The sequence below is a fragment of the Micropterus salmoides genome, unplaced genomic scaffold (assembly GCF_014851395.1).
Source record: "Micropterus salmoides isolate LMB-PRFRI ecotype aquatic unplaced genomic scaffold, ASM1485139v1 Ms_hic_scaffold_22, whole genome shotgun sequence".
NCBI classification, from domain to species: Eukaryota; Metazoa; Chordata; class Actinopteri; order Centrarchiformes; family Centrarchidae; genus Micropterus; species Micropterus salmoides.
In genome coordinates, this window is record NW_024041373.1 from 4,439,012 (window position 1) to 4,456,036 (window position 17,025).

Sequence of the window (17,025 nt, forward strand, 5' to 3'; positions counted from 1 at the left end):
CTTTCAGCACCATCATCCTGGCCCTGCTGCAGCACAAGCTCTCCCAGCTGAACGTGCCTGACTCCACCTGCAGGTGACTTCCTGACGGACAGGAAGCAGCACGTGAATATGGGAAAACATGTCACCTGGCAAAACAAGAGTCCAGCCCCACACCCTCCCCCATCATCCTGAGTGACTCCCCTGTCATCACTGTGGACTCCTTCCGCTTCCTGGGCACCATCATCTCCCAGGACCTCGAGTGGGAGCTGAACATCACCTCCCTCACCAAGAAGGCCCAGCAGAGGATGTACTTCCTGCGGCAGCTGAAGAAGTTCAGCCTGCCAAAGACAATGATGGTGCACTTCTACACCGCCATCACTGAGTCCATCCTCACCTCCTCCATCACCATCTGGTACCCGTCTGCAGCTAGCCTCATCAACAAGGCCGGGCCCCCCGACTGACACTCCCCCCAAATAATACAAATCTTTCTGCACATGTAAATATTATTTCATTTCATATCATGCACAAACCTGGCACAGGGCACATATTTGTTGTTAATTGTTAATCGTTGTTATATATTTTTATATTTTGTCAATTTATATATTTATGTACACAATACTCTCTTCCGTTGCAATACGTCTGCACAACACAAACCCAGAATAATGCACATGTAAATATCTGCGACGTTGTTCTTTCTCTGCAAATAGTTGTATTATTTTTCTCTATTCTTTTTATTATTCTTATATAACTTGCATTGTCGATTCCATATTTATATATTTCTACATTTATTTATGTCAACTGTATGTCTGTCTACATGTAGCACCTTATCACCAAAGTAAATTCCTCTTATGTGTAAAACACACAAATATTGTTTTTTATCCTCTAAACAATTTGGCTGTGAGTTGCAGCTATAGCAGTTTGTGTTACATGTATGAAATTCACTTTCTCTTTTTTTTTTCTCATCATATTTATGTTGTAGTTTGGGTGTGGCCCCATTCTAAGTAGCAGCTGTTTCCCACAGTGCTAGAGCAGCGGCTCCCAAACATTTTAGGCAACGCACCCCCTTCTACATCTTGACCGGGTTGCTGCACCTCCCAATCCCCTCTCTAGGTTTGCATACATATATACATACACAGCATGCATCTGTCTTCTTTTCACTGCAGCTCTGCATCACGATGTAACGTTATATATTTATTACTTTAAAAAGTAACCTTTTCTCATACTGTGATGGTTAAACTTTGCAATCAATCCACAGTTCATCTGCATGCCGAACGGTGTGGAGGGAGTTGGGGGGTATTTTCATGACAAAAAAAATACATTTCAAAACATACCCGGATTTTTTTACAAATCGCACCCTGTTATAGGCTCATAAACAGATAAAACAAAAAGAGGATCCATATGAGGATTTGTAAGTACAGCACAGGTGGACAGAGAGAGATTGAGAGGAGAGCGAGGGAGAGGGAGAGGGAAAGAGGTGTGCGGGTAGCCATTTCCTGTGAACTAACTATTAATAATAACATTTTTAATTAGAAATTAAATTTACAAAGGAAAATTTTCTATACAGGTTTGTATTTCATGAAAAATTCCACCAAAAAATAATTGTTGTAGTTATTACACTACAACACAACCATTATATTTTTCCTGTCGAGCACTCCCTAGAGGCAGCTCACGCACCCCCAAGGGTGCGCGAACCACACTTTGGGAATCGCTGTGCTAGAGGGTTGGAGTATACTTAGAGACTAATAGAGTAATGTGGGACAGGAGGATAGTCCAAGAGGATCCACCTGCAGACCTCACGTCTGCGGTCCCCAGGTCTGGAAGCCATGGGAAGAGTGTAGGGTACCCAGGCATGAGGTGCTTTACACTTGTGTTAGTGGCTCTTGTTTTTCATTTAACCAGATTTAAAGTCAATCTGCTAAAGACTTTATGTGACGTTAGTGTTTGATATAATATTTTTAATTAGGAAAAAAAAACTAAATGTCTTGTAATGTTATAAGGGCATTTCGTGCACACCTCAACAACGACACCGCTGCTCAATGAAACCCATTGTTTTCAAAGACTTGCACAACGCCTGGGCAGTTTGTTGCTGTTTCAAGCAACATGCAGTTCAGTAATGTTGAGCAAACCGCTTCCTATCTGAAAGGGCTTTTAGATGTGAACAAAATACCCTACGCAGTTACATAAAAATTCAGTTGAACTAATCTGACCAAAACATCTGCATCTTGTTCTTCTCCTTTTCACAGCAAGGCTATAATGTGTCTTGTGTTGGGTGATCTTGAGAATAAGATCCACAATAAATTTCAGTCTGGTTTTAGAGAGGGACATGGCACAGAAATGGCACTTGTAAAGGTTGTCAGTGACCTCAAGGTGAGCTCTAAATATAAAAATGTTTCCATTCTTGTACTCCTTGGTCTGACAGCATGCCTTTGAGAACTGGTTTGGTATCTCTGGCACTGACAAAATTATTTGGTCAGTCTTGCTGACCATGTCTCAGATAAACATGATATCCTTCCACTAGATGAGTAATACTGAATGAGGACAAGACAGAAATTCTTATAGTTGGCATTAACGCATAAAAAGAAACCATTTTTCTAATATATTGAAATGTCTGACTGTACAGTGTTGTCAGAAACCTGGGTAAGGACACCCAGGTATTGACTCATTGTTAGATTTTAACATTGTTACAGAGGTTGCATTTTTAATGTTTTTAAAAAAAAGAACCATTGCCAGAGTTAGACCCTACCTTGCCTTGGAAGATGCCAAAAAGTTGTTGCATGCTTTTGCTTTTTTATGATTGGACTATTGTAGTGGCATATATGGATGCTGCCGTATTGTATGCTTTATTTATGTGTTACTTAGTGAAGTGCTTGTGAATGTAAAGCACTTTGAGCTGCTTTTTTGTATGAAATGTGCTATACAAATATTCTTTGAAAATTCTTTTCACCAGTCCACCACTTATATTCTCGCCTTGATTATGTTTTGGTCAGCAGCTCAATTATGACTATTATTATTATTATTGATTAAAAGATTCACTTCCAGTTGCAAATACTACACTTGGAGTACTTTGAACATGGCAATAAATCCATCAGATTCCTAGTCAACAAATTACAACTGAATAAAGAAATAACCATTTCCACCATCAAGGATTCAGCTAGGAATATGACTCATAACCCAGAAGAAATAAATAATACCTTAAGAGATTTTTATAAAAACTTACGTACATCGCTTATTGGTCCATGCAACTCTAACATCGATGCATTTCTGAACAATATAGATTTGCCAAGGTTAGATGATGAACAGATCAGGGCTCTGGATTCACCTGTTTCAATGGCTGAACTCCATGAAGCCCTCTTAAATTTGCCGAAAGATAAAGCCCATGGGCCAGATGGTTTTCCTGCTGAATTCTACAAGGAGTTCTGGGAAACATCTGCACCCACAGTTTATAGGATGGTAATGCAAATTAGGGGTAGTGGCATATTTCCTCCAACGATGAATTCTGCTTATATCAGCCTGCTCCTTAAACCAGACAACAATCCCACACTCCCATCCAGTTATCGCCCAATATCACTTATTAACGCAGAACTTAAAACTTAAAACTTAAAATCATCTGCAAAGCCCTGGCAAAAAGGCTAGAGGAGGTCACTGTGTTTTCAGTGTTACCCACCCAACCTTCTGCTGACTGGTTTAAGTCACTGGACTCAAACATCTCAAAATTTTTTATGGAAAAATAAACCCTCAGGAATCAGTTTTAAAATTTTGCAAAAAGGAAAAAATTGTGGTGGTTTGGAGCTGCCAATTTTTTTTTCATTACTTCCTGTCCAACAGATTTCAACATATCTCAAAATAGATCAATCAAAGCTCTTCGGACCACTCATGGATGTACATAGAACAAACCTTCTGTAAGGAAATGACTATTTCCAATATGTCATTCATCAGCTCCAGTATCAAACATCATACTTGTTTTAAAAGCATTAACACAAGCACTTCCCTGGAAGCCTGGTGGGAATTTCTCAAAATATCTGGGTCTTCACCCATCCCATGCAGACTTAATCTGATCTGGAACAATCCTGACATCCTGCAAAATAAGAAAATGCTAAATTCCCCATTGTGGTACAATAAATGGATAAGACATCTACAGCATGTCATCCAGGGCAGGGACTTTATTCCATTCCAGGATCTAGAGGCACAAAATGGAATTAGCAATAATACATTTCTTGAATATCAACAGTTTGAATCCATAAGAGATTTAAGTATAAGAAAATGGACTTAAATTTATCTCCAATGATAACAGACTTTCTTAAACTCTTGTCCCCAAAGTTATTATCAAAGCCAAACATGTTACTGTTGAAAACACATGGTTCAATCTCTTCTTGTTGTTTTTTTTTAGAAAGGATTTGCTGCATTCCCAAAATGGATTTAATTACTCTGATATAAATAGTCCTCAATGTAATTCTTTCTGCTCCCCATTAACTTCCAATTAAACAGTTGCTTACACTTAACAATTTCATGATAACCTTTATTTAATCAGGAAATCTTATTGAGATCTAGATATCTTTTGCAAGAAGGACCTGACTATTTCTTCTTATTTTATATTCTAAATGAAAAGTTGGTCTGTTGTATTGATGCTCTTTTTTAATTTTTTCCTTTCTCATGTCTTGTTCCCTTTGTATCACCATGTCAGTGTTGTTTATTTTGTCTTGCAATAGTAATAAAAAATAAAAATAAAAATTCATTCAAACTCATTAAGTAGGCTACTTATCATTATGGATTTACCATATTTTTAAGGGTCTGTTCACAGTGATATAGGGTTAGAAATGTTCATTTTGTGTAAAAACCATTAAACCATCATGGTGTCTGCTTAGAGAAATTCTGGCCCTTGAATAAAAGTAGGATGTATGATGACCCCTGCCCTAGGAGTGATCGCTTCCTAACGTCGTTCATTTAACAATTAAGATAAAAGAACAATCACCTCCCAAAATTCAGACGAAGTTGTCATGTTGTGAAAAATTACTAATAAGACAAAAATCTGTAGGTTTCATGTTCACATTAATTGGATAATAAACAAGTACATCTCTCTGTGGAGATGTATTTTCTAGTAAGCTGTGCCATGTCCCAGTTTCATGACGTGACTTGAATGCATCACAAGACGTGTCACATTTCCCAGCTTCCTGCTTTCCACCGAAGAAGATCGACACAGAACAAAAACAAAATGCGATAGTTAAACTTCACTGATGAGCTGTGGTCAATGACAGCGTTGTTGACGCTTCCCGACATATTTCACTGACTGCTTAGTAAATGTTATTTGTTTGTAGCTGAGGCGCGTGGAAGTAATAGAAAAGCAACCATGCAGTTCACTCCAACCAACGGAGACTTCACGTTCGTGTCTTCGACAGAGGCTGAAGGTAACGTTAGGCTAACGCCAGCAGGGCTGCAACGCTAGCAGGCCGTGTCAGAGCTAACACATAGCGCTACCTGTTTACGTGCTGTATTTTATTTTATCATTCTGGTACTCTATATAAAAATACTCTTTACATGTGGCCGACACTGTGCTATTCGAAATAGCTTCTGTACTTACTGTTACATGTAATTAAATGTGAAAGCTAATGTTTAGTTTTGCCAACTAATTTCAGTGCAGAGACATGTCGTTAACGAACGTAGCTAACAGACGGCTTTATTTGATCCTGCTTATTGTTTCGTGGCCACTAAAATAAAACCTTAGAGTTTCTCTTGCAGTGATAATGCTCTGTAAGGACGCTGAAGTTAGCTATCATGACCAAAATATAACTTTCACTCCGACTCCGGAGACTGGGAATGATTCTCTATAACGTTAACTGACTTGATTATTTATACATGACACTAAACCTTTTATAAGCTTATAAACAGATTTCATAACAACGTGATTAAGTTAGGTGTTTAAATGAAAGTTTACATATGTTGGATTATATACACTTAGATAGACTTAGATAGATAGATGAGTAGTAAACACACGCTGTACAGTAATATGATGGAATAATGTACACTAGTCAAGTAGATTTTACCTGAAGCTGTACAATAAGCAGAATTGTCCTTGAATATTAAAAACAGGTGAGCAGTCTGTTATATGAGGAAGTGAGGTAAAAGGTGGTGGGGTGTATTTAGGGTAGAGCTGCAGCCAATGTTTAATTTCTCATTTATTTTAAATCAGTTTATCAATTAAGCCTATTATTTCCTGATTAGTTAATTACTCGTTTAGCCTATAAAAGATCAGAAAATACTGAAAATTGCCCAGTCCAAGACAGGGTCTTTTCAATTGCTTTTTTTGTTTATTTTTCTTCAACTGACGGTCCAAACTAGAGCCCGAACGATTTATCATTTAGCAGATATTATGGGCCGATATAAGCTACTTGCAGATACATCTGCATCAGCGTTTATAACAGCCGATATATGACTATTAATAAAGAGAAATGGAGAGTCGGATCCTTCCATGTCATGAGTGTTGCATAGTTTGCCAACCACATCAGCTGACTGCAGTTGGCTCTGCCGGTGTGACAGTTTAAGTGGTGGATAGATTAACTGGTGATCCCAGTTTTGTTGCAGGAGTGGCTTCAGGATCCATTTTCTGCTAACCAGGAAATACGTTCCGATAACTTTGTTTATCTGCGTAATGTATGGTCATGGTAGATATATGCATGAATGTAGTTTTGTAGGCTACATCATAGCTGCACGATGATTCACAGGGACCTTTCCCACCTGCAGATTAGTTTAAAACGAGGACTTTCAGCGTGATAATGGAGGTGACTGTGTCGCTGTTCAAAACCCTGCAAAACGTCAATAAACTACCAAAATGTTCATGTTGTCTGTCTGATTTGTGCCACTGTCGGTTTTAATCTGTTCTTACTTGCATAAGAGAAACAGGCTGAGGTGTTTGACGTTCAGATGGACTGCAAAGTGGAGACCGCTTTTAGCTGTGGCAGAGCGCCCAGATTAACCTGTGATACAGCTTCGTACCATCGATCATGTTTATATTCCGCTATCTTTGGCATCATTAACACTATTGTCTTGCCAGTCAACATTTGTATCATGTATCGTTATTTATCTGACGTTGAGGTGATGTGAGAACAATTTGTCATCCAGCCTGTAAGTGAAACAGTGTGGATGTTTAGGCTACACTCCGGCCACAACTTCTGAGTGTGTTTGCTAAGTGAGTGAGTGATTGAGACATGAGCGACAATAGATACAGCTGTTGTATCACAAGTTAATTTACAGTACCATGACCACAGCTGACTCCACACTGCGTTTGGGCGGAGTGTAGCCTAAACATCTTGGTGAGGTCTCAACATAACAAATGTTAGGGATAATCTTTGTTTATGTTATGTATTTCTTAAAATAAGGGGGGAAAAGAATATCAGCCGATATATCGGCTATCAGATTTTAAAATCCTCAAATATTGAAATTGGTATCGGACTTAAAAATCCCATATCGGTCGGGCTCTAGTCCAAACCCAAAGATATTCAATTTACAGGAAAAGGCAGCAAATACTCAGAATGAAAAAGCGCGAACCATCAAGTACCTAGTATTTTCAGCAACAGTTGATGATATATAATATAATTTTCTGTTTATTGACTAATTGTTTAAACTCTAGTTTAGATAGATGTTTTTCTACTGAAATGTTCAATGATGTTTAGGGTATAAACAAGGGTAGAATTTGTGTAAATTAGTGTAATGCTCCTTTAAATTTGGTGTCTTTGAACCACAAACAGAGAAATGAGTTCCCTTACAACTGTTAAACATTTATATTGTGTTTGTGGGATTTTGTCATACATCCTGTCAGTGTATGTACTTGATGATCAAATAATTAACTCTGCAAACAAACCTGTTCTCCACAGAGCTCAGCGGGACCATCAGTGCCCCGGACATTAAACTGAACATGGGCAGTGACAGCGGTAAAGACCCATATGCTACTACCTTCCTGAGGCAGCGAGGCTATGGCTGGCTGCTGGAGGTAGAAGAGGACGACAGTGAAGAGAGCAAACCTCTTCTGTGAGTCTTTTTTAACACAGGCCTTTGCTTTATCTGGTCTTTATCTTTTTTTCAACAAAAGCACAACTTTTGTCTGACGCCACCTGTTCCCAGCCAGTTGGTGGTGTTTGGTGGATCTGGCTGTGTCCACTTATGACAGCTCAGACAATACTTTTACTACTACAAAATGTCTATAAACAGGAACCCGAACAGGAACAGCCTTAGTGCATTCAAAACTTGCACACTCAGATTGATCATGCATCTCTAAGTTACAGTGAGAGAGCACGCTGGTATACTGAGGACATGCCTGCCAGCTGAGTAGCTTTAATCAGGAGCAGACACAGTGTTGTGAGCACCACCAGCTCCAGTCACACATCATGGCCACAGTATTGCAATATAATGGGAACTTCTGTTTAATAGGTGTATTAAAAGATAGGGGGGTATTGGGGCGGCTGTAGCTCAGGAGGTAGAGCGGGTTGCCTTCTGATGGAGAGGCGGTTCAATCCCCGGCTCCTCCAGGCTGCATGAAAAAGTTTCCTTGGGCAAGATACTGAACCCCTGTTGTATGAATGTGTGTGAATAGTGAATGCAGATGTAGTGTAAAAGCGCTTTGAGTGGTCAAAAAGACTAGAAAGTCTACAGATACAGAGCATTTACATATTTATAATGTTTTCTCATCTGTGTGAGCAGGGAGGAGCTGGACATTGACCTGAAGGACATCTATTACAAGATTCGCTGTGTGCTGATGCCAATGCCTTCGCTGGGTTATAACCGGCAGGTGGTCAGAGACAACCCGGACTTCTGGGGTCCTCTAGCCGTGGTGCTGCTCTTCTCCATGATCTCGATCTATGGACAGTTCAGGGTGAGCACGACACAGTGAACACTCACTGTATCATCTGCATTCATGAAGTCAACTGTGTTTCCCTGGGGCTCCCCATGAGCCGAACTTTTGTGAATCCTGTGAAGCTTTGGTACAGGGTTCTTCCTTACATTTAAACTGTATTTTACGAGCTGGTACAATTTGGAAATAGATCATTAAAAAAGTGTACAGAGACCAACTATATTTCAGTGTGCTGTTTGGTAGGCTATTGAACGCTTGTAGGAAAGACAGCAGTGAATGTGTGCTTATTGTTGTTGTTTCACGCTGAATCCAGGGCAGGGCATGGACTGGAACAAGTCAGTTGTTTGGCTGACTTGTTTGACCTGTTTGACAGTGGGTTGATTCCTGTCACATGCTGAGAAATGGGCTGGGTTGGCGGGGTATATTTTTTTTATTTCTAGTAGTTCATTCTTATTTTAATTCTACTTTATTATCCACCTTATTTTAGTGTTTTAGTTTTTCCTCACTACTTGAATCTGCTCACCTTGCTTTTCACTTCAGTTGTCTTTTCCCCATACTCACTCTCACCTACACCTCTGGTTTCTTACTGCAAACACCGTTTTTTCAGCAGCAGGTGTGCCATATGTGGAGGAGGCTTGTTAATGACGTAGCCTATCGAAACAATCGAAACCAACGTCGTAATATGTGACATCTGCACTGGTGTGTTCACAGTTCACTTTTGCTTTACCTGGTCCGTTCTGTAAAATATCCACTGTGTTTATCTCCTCAACAAGGAGTCAGCTGTAAAGTGTACTCCACCTCCAGAGGACCGGCCCCTGTCAGTATCCACAGCAGATGTGAGGAGAGTCCTGCTGAGAGTGAATATGAGTAAATCAGCTGGGCCTGATAACATCCAGGGCCGTGTACTAAAAACCAGAGCCAATCAGCTAGTTGATGTTATTACTGACATTTTCAACATCTCACTGTCTCAGGAGAGGGTTCCCACCAGCTTCAAGACATCAATCCTGGACCTAAAAAGTCTGCAGTGTCCGGTCTGAACGACTGCCGCCCTGTGGCTCTCACCCCCTTTCTGATGAAGTGCTTTGAGGAACTGGTTCTTCAGCACATAAAGAACAACATCCCAGCCAGCCTGGACCCTCAGCACTTTGCTTTCAGAACCAACAGATCCACAGAGGATGCCATCTCCACTGCCCTCCACTCAGCCCTCACACACCTTGAGAAAACAACACCTACGTCAGAATGCTGTTTGTGGATTTCAGCTCAGCGTTCAACACAATCTCCCCATGAAGCTGATCAGCAAACTCTGCACTCTGGGTTTAAACACAACACTCTGCAGCTGGATACTGGACCTCCTCACAAACAGACCCCAGACAGTTCGGATTGGTGGACTCACCTCCTCCACTCTAGTGCTCAACACCGGAGCCCCCTAGGGCCGTGTGCTCAGCCCCCTCCTGTTCACGCTGTACGCCCACGACAGAAACCCTCAACTTGACTGGTGCTCAGAGAACAAGCTACTGCTCAACGTCAGCAAAACTAAGGAGCTGATCGTTGATTTCAGGAAAAAAGAGATGAAGACACACTCCTGTCTCCATCAGTGGAGCTGAGGTGGAGCAGGTGAACAGTTTCAGGTTCCTGGGAATCAGCATCACAGAGAACCTGACGTGGTCGTCTCACATCTCCACGCTGGTGAAGAAAGCTCAGACTCGACTGTATTTCTGGAGGAAGCTTGAGAAGACTAAATTCCCACGCCAAGTTCTTGTCAGCTTTTACAGAGGAGCAACAGAAAGCATCCTGACTGGAAACATCACTAACTGGCATGGGATGTGCACGGCCCAGGACCGGGAGGGCTCTGCAGGGGGGGATTCAAACTGCTCAGAAGATCATTGGTACCCATCTCCTGAACATCAGTGATATCGGCGAGGTGAGGTGTCTGCAGAGCCCAAAGGAGACTAAAGGACAGTACCCACCCAGCCACAGCCTGTTCACCCTGCTGCCTTCTGGGAAGACATATAGAAGTTTCTGCTGCCGCACCACCAGACTGCGGAACAGCTGTTCCCCTCAGACTGAGACTCCTCCGTTCATCCTCACCATTGCACCATGTAAAATTATTTTATATCTATGACTTGTTAGATTCACCCATCTACTCATTTCTGTAGATAGGCCTAATGATTGTTTTGTGAGTAGCATAAAAGGAACTATAACTTCATCTTGATCTAAAACCCTGTGTTGAAAACCGACAGTTTTGCCGCTAACCCCTGAAAGTACCTGGAACTTGCGTTTCCAGTAGTATCACCTCTTGAACACTGCTCAAATTTACTTCTAGAAACTTGTTCCCTAAGTGTTTGGAGAACAGTGGAAACAAAGGCAGAATCTGTGATAATGGATATACAATATGTACCATCATTCATGGTGTAGGAGGGGAAATCAGTGAATGCTGCTTGTTTACAAAATTCATTTAAAGACGTTTGTGGAGCTGTTAATATATATGATTAAATGTGTGGATGGGATGTTAGTGTTGACAGTAAACTGCTTTTCTTTCGCAGGTTGTGTCTTGGATTATCACCATCTGGATATTTGGATCGCTAACAATCTTCCTGCTGGCTCGTGTTCTCGGTGGTGAGGTAAGTACAGCTAACACCTAGTTATCTTCTGCAGCCAGTCAACGTACAGTCATGCATGCCTCAAACTTTTTTTATGGACCCCTGCTGTTCTTTTGAGCAGGTTTCCTTCGGCCAGGTTCTCGGAGTGATTGGATATTCCCTTCTTCCTCTCATCGTTATAGCCCCTCTGCTCTTAGTGATCGGAGGGTTTGAGGTGGTTTCTACACTAATCAAAGTGAGTCAAAAACCACACATTAATATTAAACACATTAACATTTTATTTTTCATGTTATGTAAAACTGAAACTTCAGATGGATAGTGTGTGTGATAACAGTCGCTAGGAAGAAGAATCTAATGTCACTGTGATTGGCTTGTAAAGGCATTGTAGCCAACAATGTCTGATGTGCGTCAAAACACCTGCGCCTATTTTCTGTGAAAAATCCTACATACCTGTGGCATTGTAACGTACATTAACTCTCCAGAAAAGCACAGAATTGATCACATTCACAGCCAGGATGAACATCTGCTACGTCTGCTACTCTTCCTTGACTGCTTCTCCTGTCTGTATGGTCTGTCTGACGTTACTGACATCAGTTAATGTCACAATGCTGCACAACATGGTCAGTGGAGTTTTGCTGTCCTCAAGTGAAGCAGAGAGAAGTGGTCCAAGAAGAGAAAGAGGCGCATGGCATCACATGAAAGGCAGAGAAAATGACCAGGCCTATTTTTGCATTGTGTATTCACACGGTTTCACAGCACTTGAGTTTGCAGGCCTAGGTACACAGTGGACACTGGTCTGCTGTGTCAAACACTGTTTAAAAATGTTGTTCTTGTTAAAATGATTAATATATTTAACCTCCGCCATAATCATAAATAAGTGTTCAAACCCAAAGCTTAATAGTGCACCCTTATCAAGCAGTCAGCTTGGAAAACAAGCGGCATGTTGGATTTCCATTTGTAAACACTTAAACTGTGTCTACACAGGATAGCCACAGGAAATAAAGCTTCCAAGAGTGCAATAAATGTTTAGTCCAAAAACAGCATCTAAACACAATAACTCCCATGAATAGGCTGGTATCTATATTTTTCCTATGTGAGGACAAATGTGATATGATGCGATACTTCTCAGTCAGATATATTGATGATACTTTATTGTCTGTTCTGCTCTTTCAGCTGTTTGGAGTGTTCTGGGCTGCTTACAGTGCCGCTTCACTGCTCGTCGGAGATCAGTTTAAAACAAAGAAGCCCCTTCTCATATATCCCATTTTCCTTTTGTATATCTACTTCCTATCACTATATACTGGTGTGTGACTGGATGAGTTAAATCTGTGGACCTTTTCATGGACAGTGATCCTGGAGCACGGGCAGGAAAATGCTATGGAAGACAGGATTTTTTTAAAAGAGAATTTCTTTTTTAACTCTGTCAAATTCAAAGGTGGGGATGTTTTAGAATATAAATCGGTGTGTATATACAATTTTGTCCCTTTATGTCTTCAGTCAATAAAATGCATCTGCTTTTACAGCTTAAACTGTATTCAGACTTGTGGTTCACCAGTGCAGTACAGCCCCCACAGTCCTGCATTTACTTGTAATTCATGAAGCAGGAAATGGGCTCAGGGTTGAACTTTAATTTATTGATTTATTTTGACTCTTTATCCCACTGAAGTATATGGTGCCAAATATCTGTGTGTATATGTTCATGCTGAAGGAAGAGGAAAGAGACACAGAAAGAAAGAGATTGTAGAGCATAATGTTCTTCATTGTTATCCATTGTAATGTACTATGAGATATGTCCATTTATGCTTTTCATTTTTCATAGACTTGTTTTCTATATTTATGGATTGCAAGTCGACTAGGGCAATTGGAGTGATATAAACAATTGTCTTCTAAATGTGGTGCCTTGTTTTCCCACCTGAGTCCTGTTTTCAACCGTTCAATACAGGAATATAATAATTTGATCCGTTATTACAGAAAATCAATAGATATTGTGATTTAACATGTGGTCTTTCCTGTTTGATTACTGCATTATATACAGAAAACACAGCTGGTCACTAATATAGTGATATAGTTCTGTAAATTGTAACACCCTTAAGATTGTTACAACACATTGGATTCACCTAGAAAAATATTAGTTTGTTCTATAATACACATTAACTCAATGTTTTAAGACAAACAAATTAAGCACACTCAAAAAGGCACACTGAAAGTCCACAGCTATGCTTGTGGCTCTGTGAGGCTGTACAGCTAAATGCTAACAGCACAATGACAAAGCTAACCTGCTGTTTAGCAGCTATAATGTTCCACCTTCCTACCATAGTATTACTATGCTGTATATACAGTACTACATACTGCTACTCATAGTATAGTGTTTTGGCAGTTAGTGTAAAAAGAGATTGACTTTGGAATTCCTTAGCCATTAAACTTCACAAAGACAAGCCAAAATGTCTTTCTTTAATACTTATTTCTGTTTTCCAAATTATTTCTGGTACTGTCTCGTCACTACCGCCAATCTTGTTTTTTCCTCAGCTGTGAGCTGCTGCTTCACTTTCTTTGCACATTCTATTGTGGGAGAATAGAGTTCATCAACAGCACACTCAAAAAATACCAAGTGTGCATGCTGTCTGGTTTGAGTGTACTTTATTTTGCCCCTTTTCCAGTGGAAACATGCTAGGCTACATACTGCTAGAGCAAGTATGTAGTATGGATTTGGGACAGGCAGTTTTTTAGTATGTTAGTATGCCAACATTTGCTGTTTAGCACAAAACAGCACATCTGAAACTGATGGAACGTCAGTAGTTTTGCAAGGATTTAGTCAAAACCCAAAATATTGGACACATAAATTTTGACCTGATGATAGTGCTGGGTGAAGAGTTACAGGATCACCAAAGTTATTAGGATTCATCCTCAGTGGACCATGAATGGCTATATAACATTTCATGGCCAAAGTTAAAGGCCAACCCATATTCCCATCTGAGCAACACTACGTAAATTTAAAACATCAGGCTTGGAGCCTTCTCTCGAAAATCCCAAGACAATTTCTCTGTCTCAATACATGCCTCTGTATGACGTTCACATAACTCAGCTTCATCGTAGAACCACATGTGGTTTTTGATTCTTTTCATTTGCAAGGGCTGTGTGTTAAAGCTGCAAATCATTACTGATTTCTGTAAATGTCTAAAGAGATCACGTCCATTAGGTTATTATAACAGCTTAATATCCAAAAGTAGCGCTTTACAGTGAATATGAAACAGATGACCAAGCATAACATTTCACAAGGTCTAACCAGCAAATTATGTGTTTTTAACTTTAGTAACTGATTATTATCAAAACTAATCAATTTTGTGTTGGTTCATTGATTAGCCAATACTCAATCAGTTTAGCACTACATTTGTTAAACACTGTATGCTCTTTATCCTGTTTTATAAAATGTGGAAACCCTGTAAAAAAAAAACATGGCATAAGTCTGTTTCAAGAAACAGAACAATCTATAACAAATGACCACTAATTGACAATTACAATCACACAATAAAAGTCACAAAATAAGTCTGAATCTTTTTTTATAATAAGCAAAGGTAAGATAAATGAAACGATAAACTCAATGAATGGCTGATCAACAGGAAATTCAATAGGAATTTAAATAATTGATGCACCATTTAGTTAATATTATTATATTTAGTGGTTTTGAACTGCTGGTCGAACAACACAATTTGAAGATGTCACCTTGAGCTCTGTAGAGGGAATGATTCAGTGATGTTTGGGAAAAGAATCAATAATGGAAGTAATAGTTGCAGCCCTATAGTTGAGCTCACATCTTGTCTTCTTACCACTGTAGCTGCTATCTAGATATTCGGGAGCAATTTTTTTTACTTCTAATTTACCGTTCAGACCCAGATCCAGCTGCTGTAATGTGATGAAGACTGTCAACTATAACTGACCCATTTTAAAGTGATCAACTTTGATCACTTCAAAAAAGGTCAGGTCAGTAGCTGTGAGCCACATCCGCTGATGAAATCAACTGCTGTGTGTTCAAATGCTTACCAGGTGGATTATCAACACATACACACCAGGCAAGTGAAAGAGCCACAGTGCAGTTAATGCCAGCAATGTCCAACCCTAACATTACCTGTCTATTGCTAACATGCTCACAATGACAATGCTAACTGCTAATGTTAAGCAGGTATAACATTTGCTAATTAGCACTAAACGCAAAGTACAGCTGAGGCTGATGGGAACGACATTAGTTTTGGATGTATTTGGTCATAAACCAAAGAATTGGAAAAATGGAGATTCTGACCTGATAAGCATGAGATTTAAAAAGTCAGAAAAGTGATTACAATTCGTTCTGAGGAGAACATGAATGTGTGTACCAAATTTCATGGAAATCCATCTAATGGCTTTGACATTTCATTTCACTCATAACCACATGCCATGCTCTTGGTGGAACACCAAAGTCATTAGGAGACATCATCTGGGAACCATGAATGCCTGTAGCTTACCACATTTTGTACCAATCCATCCTGCAGAAGTTGGACACCATGGATATCCGAACCAAATTTCATAAGAATTCACTGAACACTTGCCAAGATATTTCAAGAAAGGCCCACAAATGTCAAAAGTCAGGGGATCAACAGTCAGTAGGATTCATCCTCTGGTAAACAACATGTCTTTACAAAGTTCCATGGCAATCCATCCAATATGTGATGAGTAGTTTCAGTTCAGACCAAATTGATGGACCAACTGACAGACAGACAAAAAACTTTGGCAAAGTCAGCCTTGTTAATGCAGTGTTTAACTCCATTGAGTCTATAATGTTTGAGACAATTTTACCTGCAGGTGGCGCTAAAGGTCCTGAAAAAACTCCAGCAGATGTTGACAGCTTGCAGCTCACACAGGTTTATTATTTTGCCGGGTTTTGTCCTCTTTTTACTCCTGTACTGTTTCTCATACACACTTCAGTTCATAATGAGATTTATGCTAATCCTTTTCTGTAACATAATAAAATAGCATTTTGTGTTAAAAAAAATAAAATTATAATGGCAGTCTATGTGAACTGTGTTGAAACCTTTTATATCCAAAGGTGTGAGTCAGACCCAGGTGCTGGCAATATGTTTTTGAGCTTACACCTACATACATACTGCCACTAAAAGTGTTCACATTTCTGACCTAAAAGCTTCATTTTAGAAAATCTAAATATTTTTTTTCTCTCAACAAAATGTCAGTTTGTGCTTCTGATGTCAGGGGGCTCCTTTGTTAATACCTAATGGTCAGCTTTCATTTTAGCTTGCGAGGCTCTGGGTTCAATATCAGCTCAGGCAAATCCTCCATAAAACAGTGTTGTGTTATTATTCAATGAGGCTCCTGTGTTCTATCATACTATTATTTTTTATTACATTATTATTATATTATTAAAAGGCTGTACAATTGTAGTAACATTTTTCTGTACGGAGTAGTTTTACTTTTGTACATTTTGTACAACTTTAAGTACATTTTCCTGATTATACTTTATTTGTCACATTACAACAGGTTGTAAAATGAAATTGAGTTTGTAACTCTCTTCTGCTACGTAGCAGACAATATACAGTAATATAAAAGCAATTGTAAAAATGG

At 39.6% G+C, this 17,025-nt stretch overlaps 1 protein-coding gene across 1 annotated transcript; it reads left to right on the forward strand.

Annotated features, from left to right (window-relative positions):
• The first annotated feature begins 5,119 nt into the window (after positions 1 to 5,119).
• On the forward strand, positions 5,120 to 14,958 carry yipf4 (Yip1 domain family, member 4). The gene is made up of 6 exons (XM_038737662.1): positions 5,120 to 5,381; positions 7,845 to 7,998; positions 8,668 to 8,839; positions 11,362 to 11,439; positions 11,540 to 11,653; positions 12,592 to 14,958. The coding sequence occupies exons 1-6, from the start codon at positions 5,324 to 5,326 to the stop codon at positions 12,727 to 12,729; spliced, it is 714 nt and encodes a 237-aa protein (XP_038593590.1). The 5' UTR covers positions 5,120 to 5,323; the 3' UTR covers positions 12,730 to 14,958.
• The last annotated feature ends 2,067 nt before the right edge of the window (positions 14,959 to 17,025 follow it).

Excerpts from the sequence above, each read along its gene's own strand:
- yipf4 (XM_038737662.1), top strand. The coding sequence starts at position 5,324 with ATGCAGTTCACTCCAACCAACGGAGACTTCACGTTCGTGTCTTCGACA. Across the intron at positions 7,999-8,667 it reads GAAGAGAGCAAACCTCTTCT|GGAGGAGCTGGACATTGACC; the intron begins GTGAGTCTTTTT and ends CTGTGTGAGCAG. Across the intron at positions 11,440-11,539 it reads CTCGTGTTCTCGGTGGTGAG|GTTTCCTTCGGCCAGGTTCT; the intron begins GTAAGTACAGCT and ends TCTTTTGAGCAG.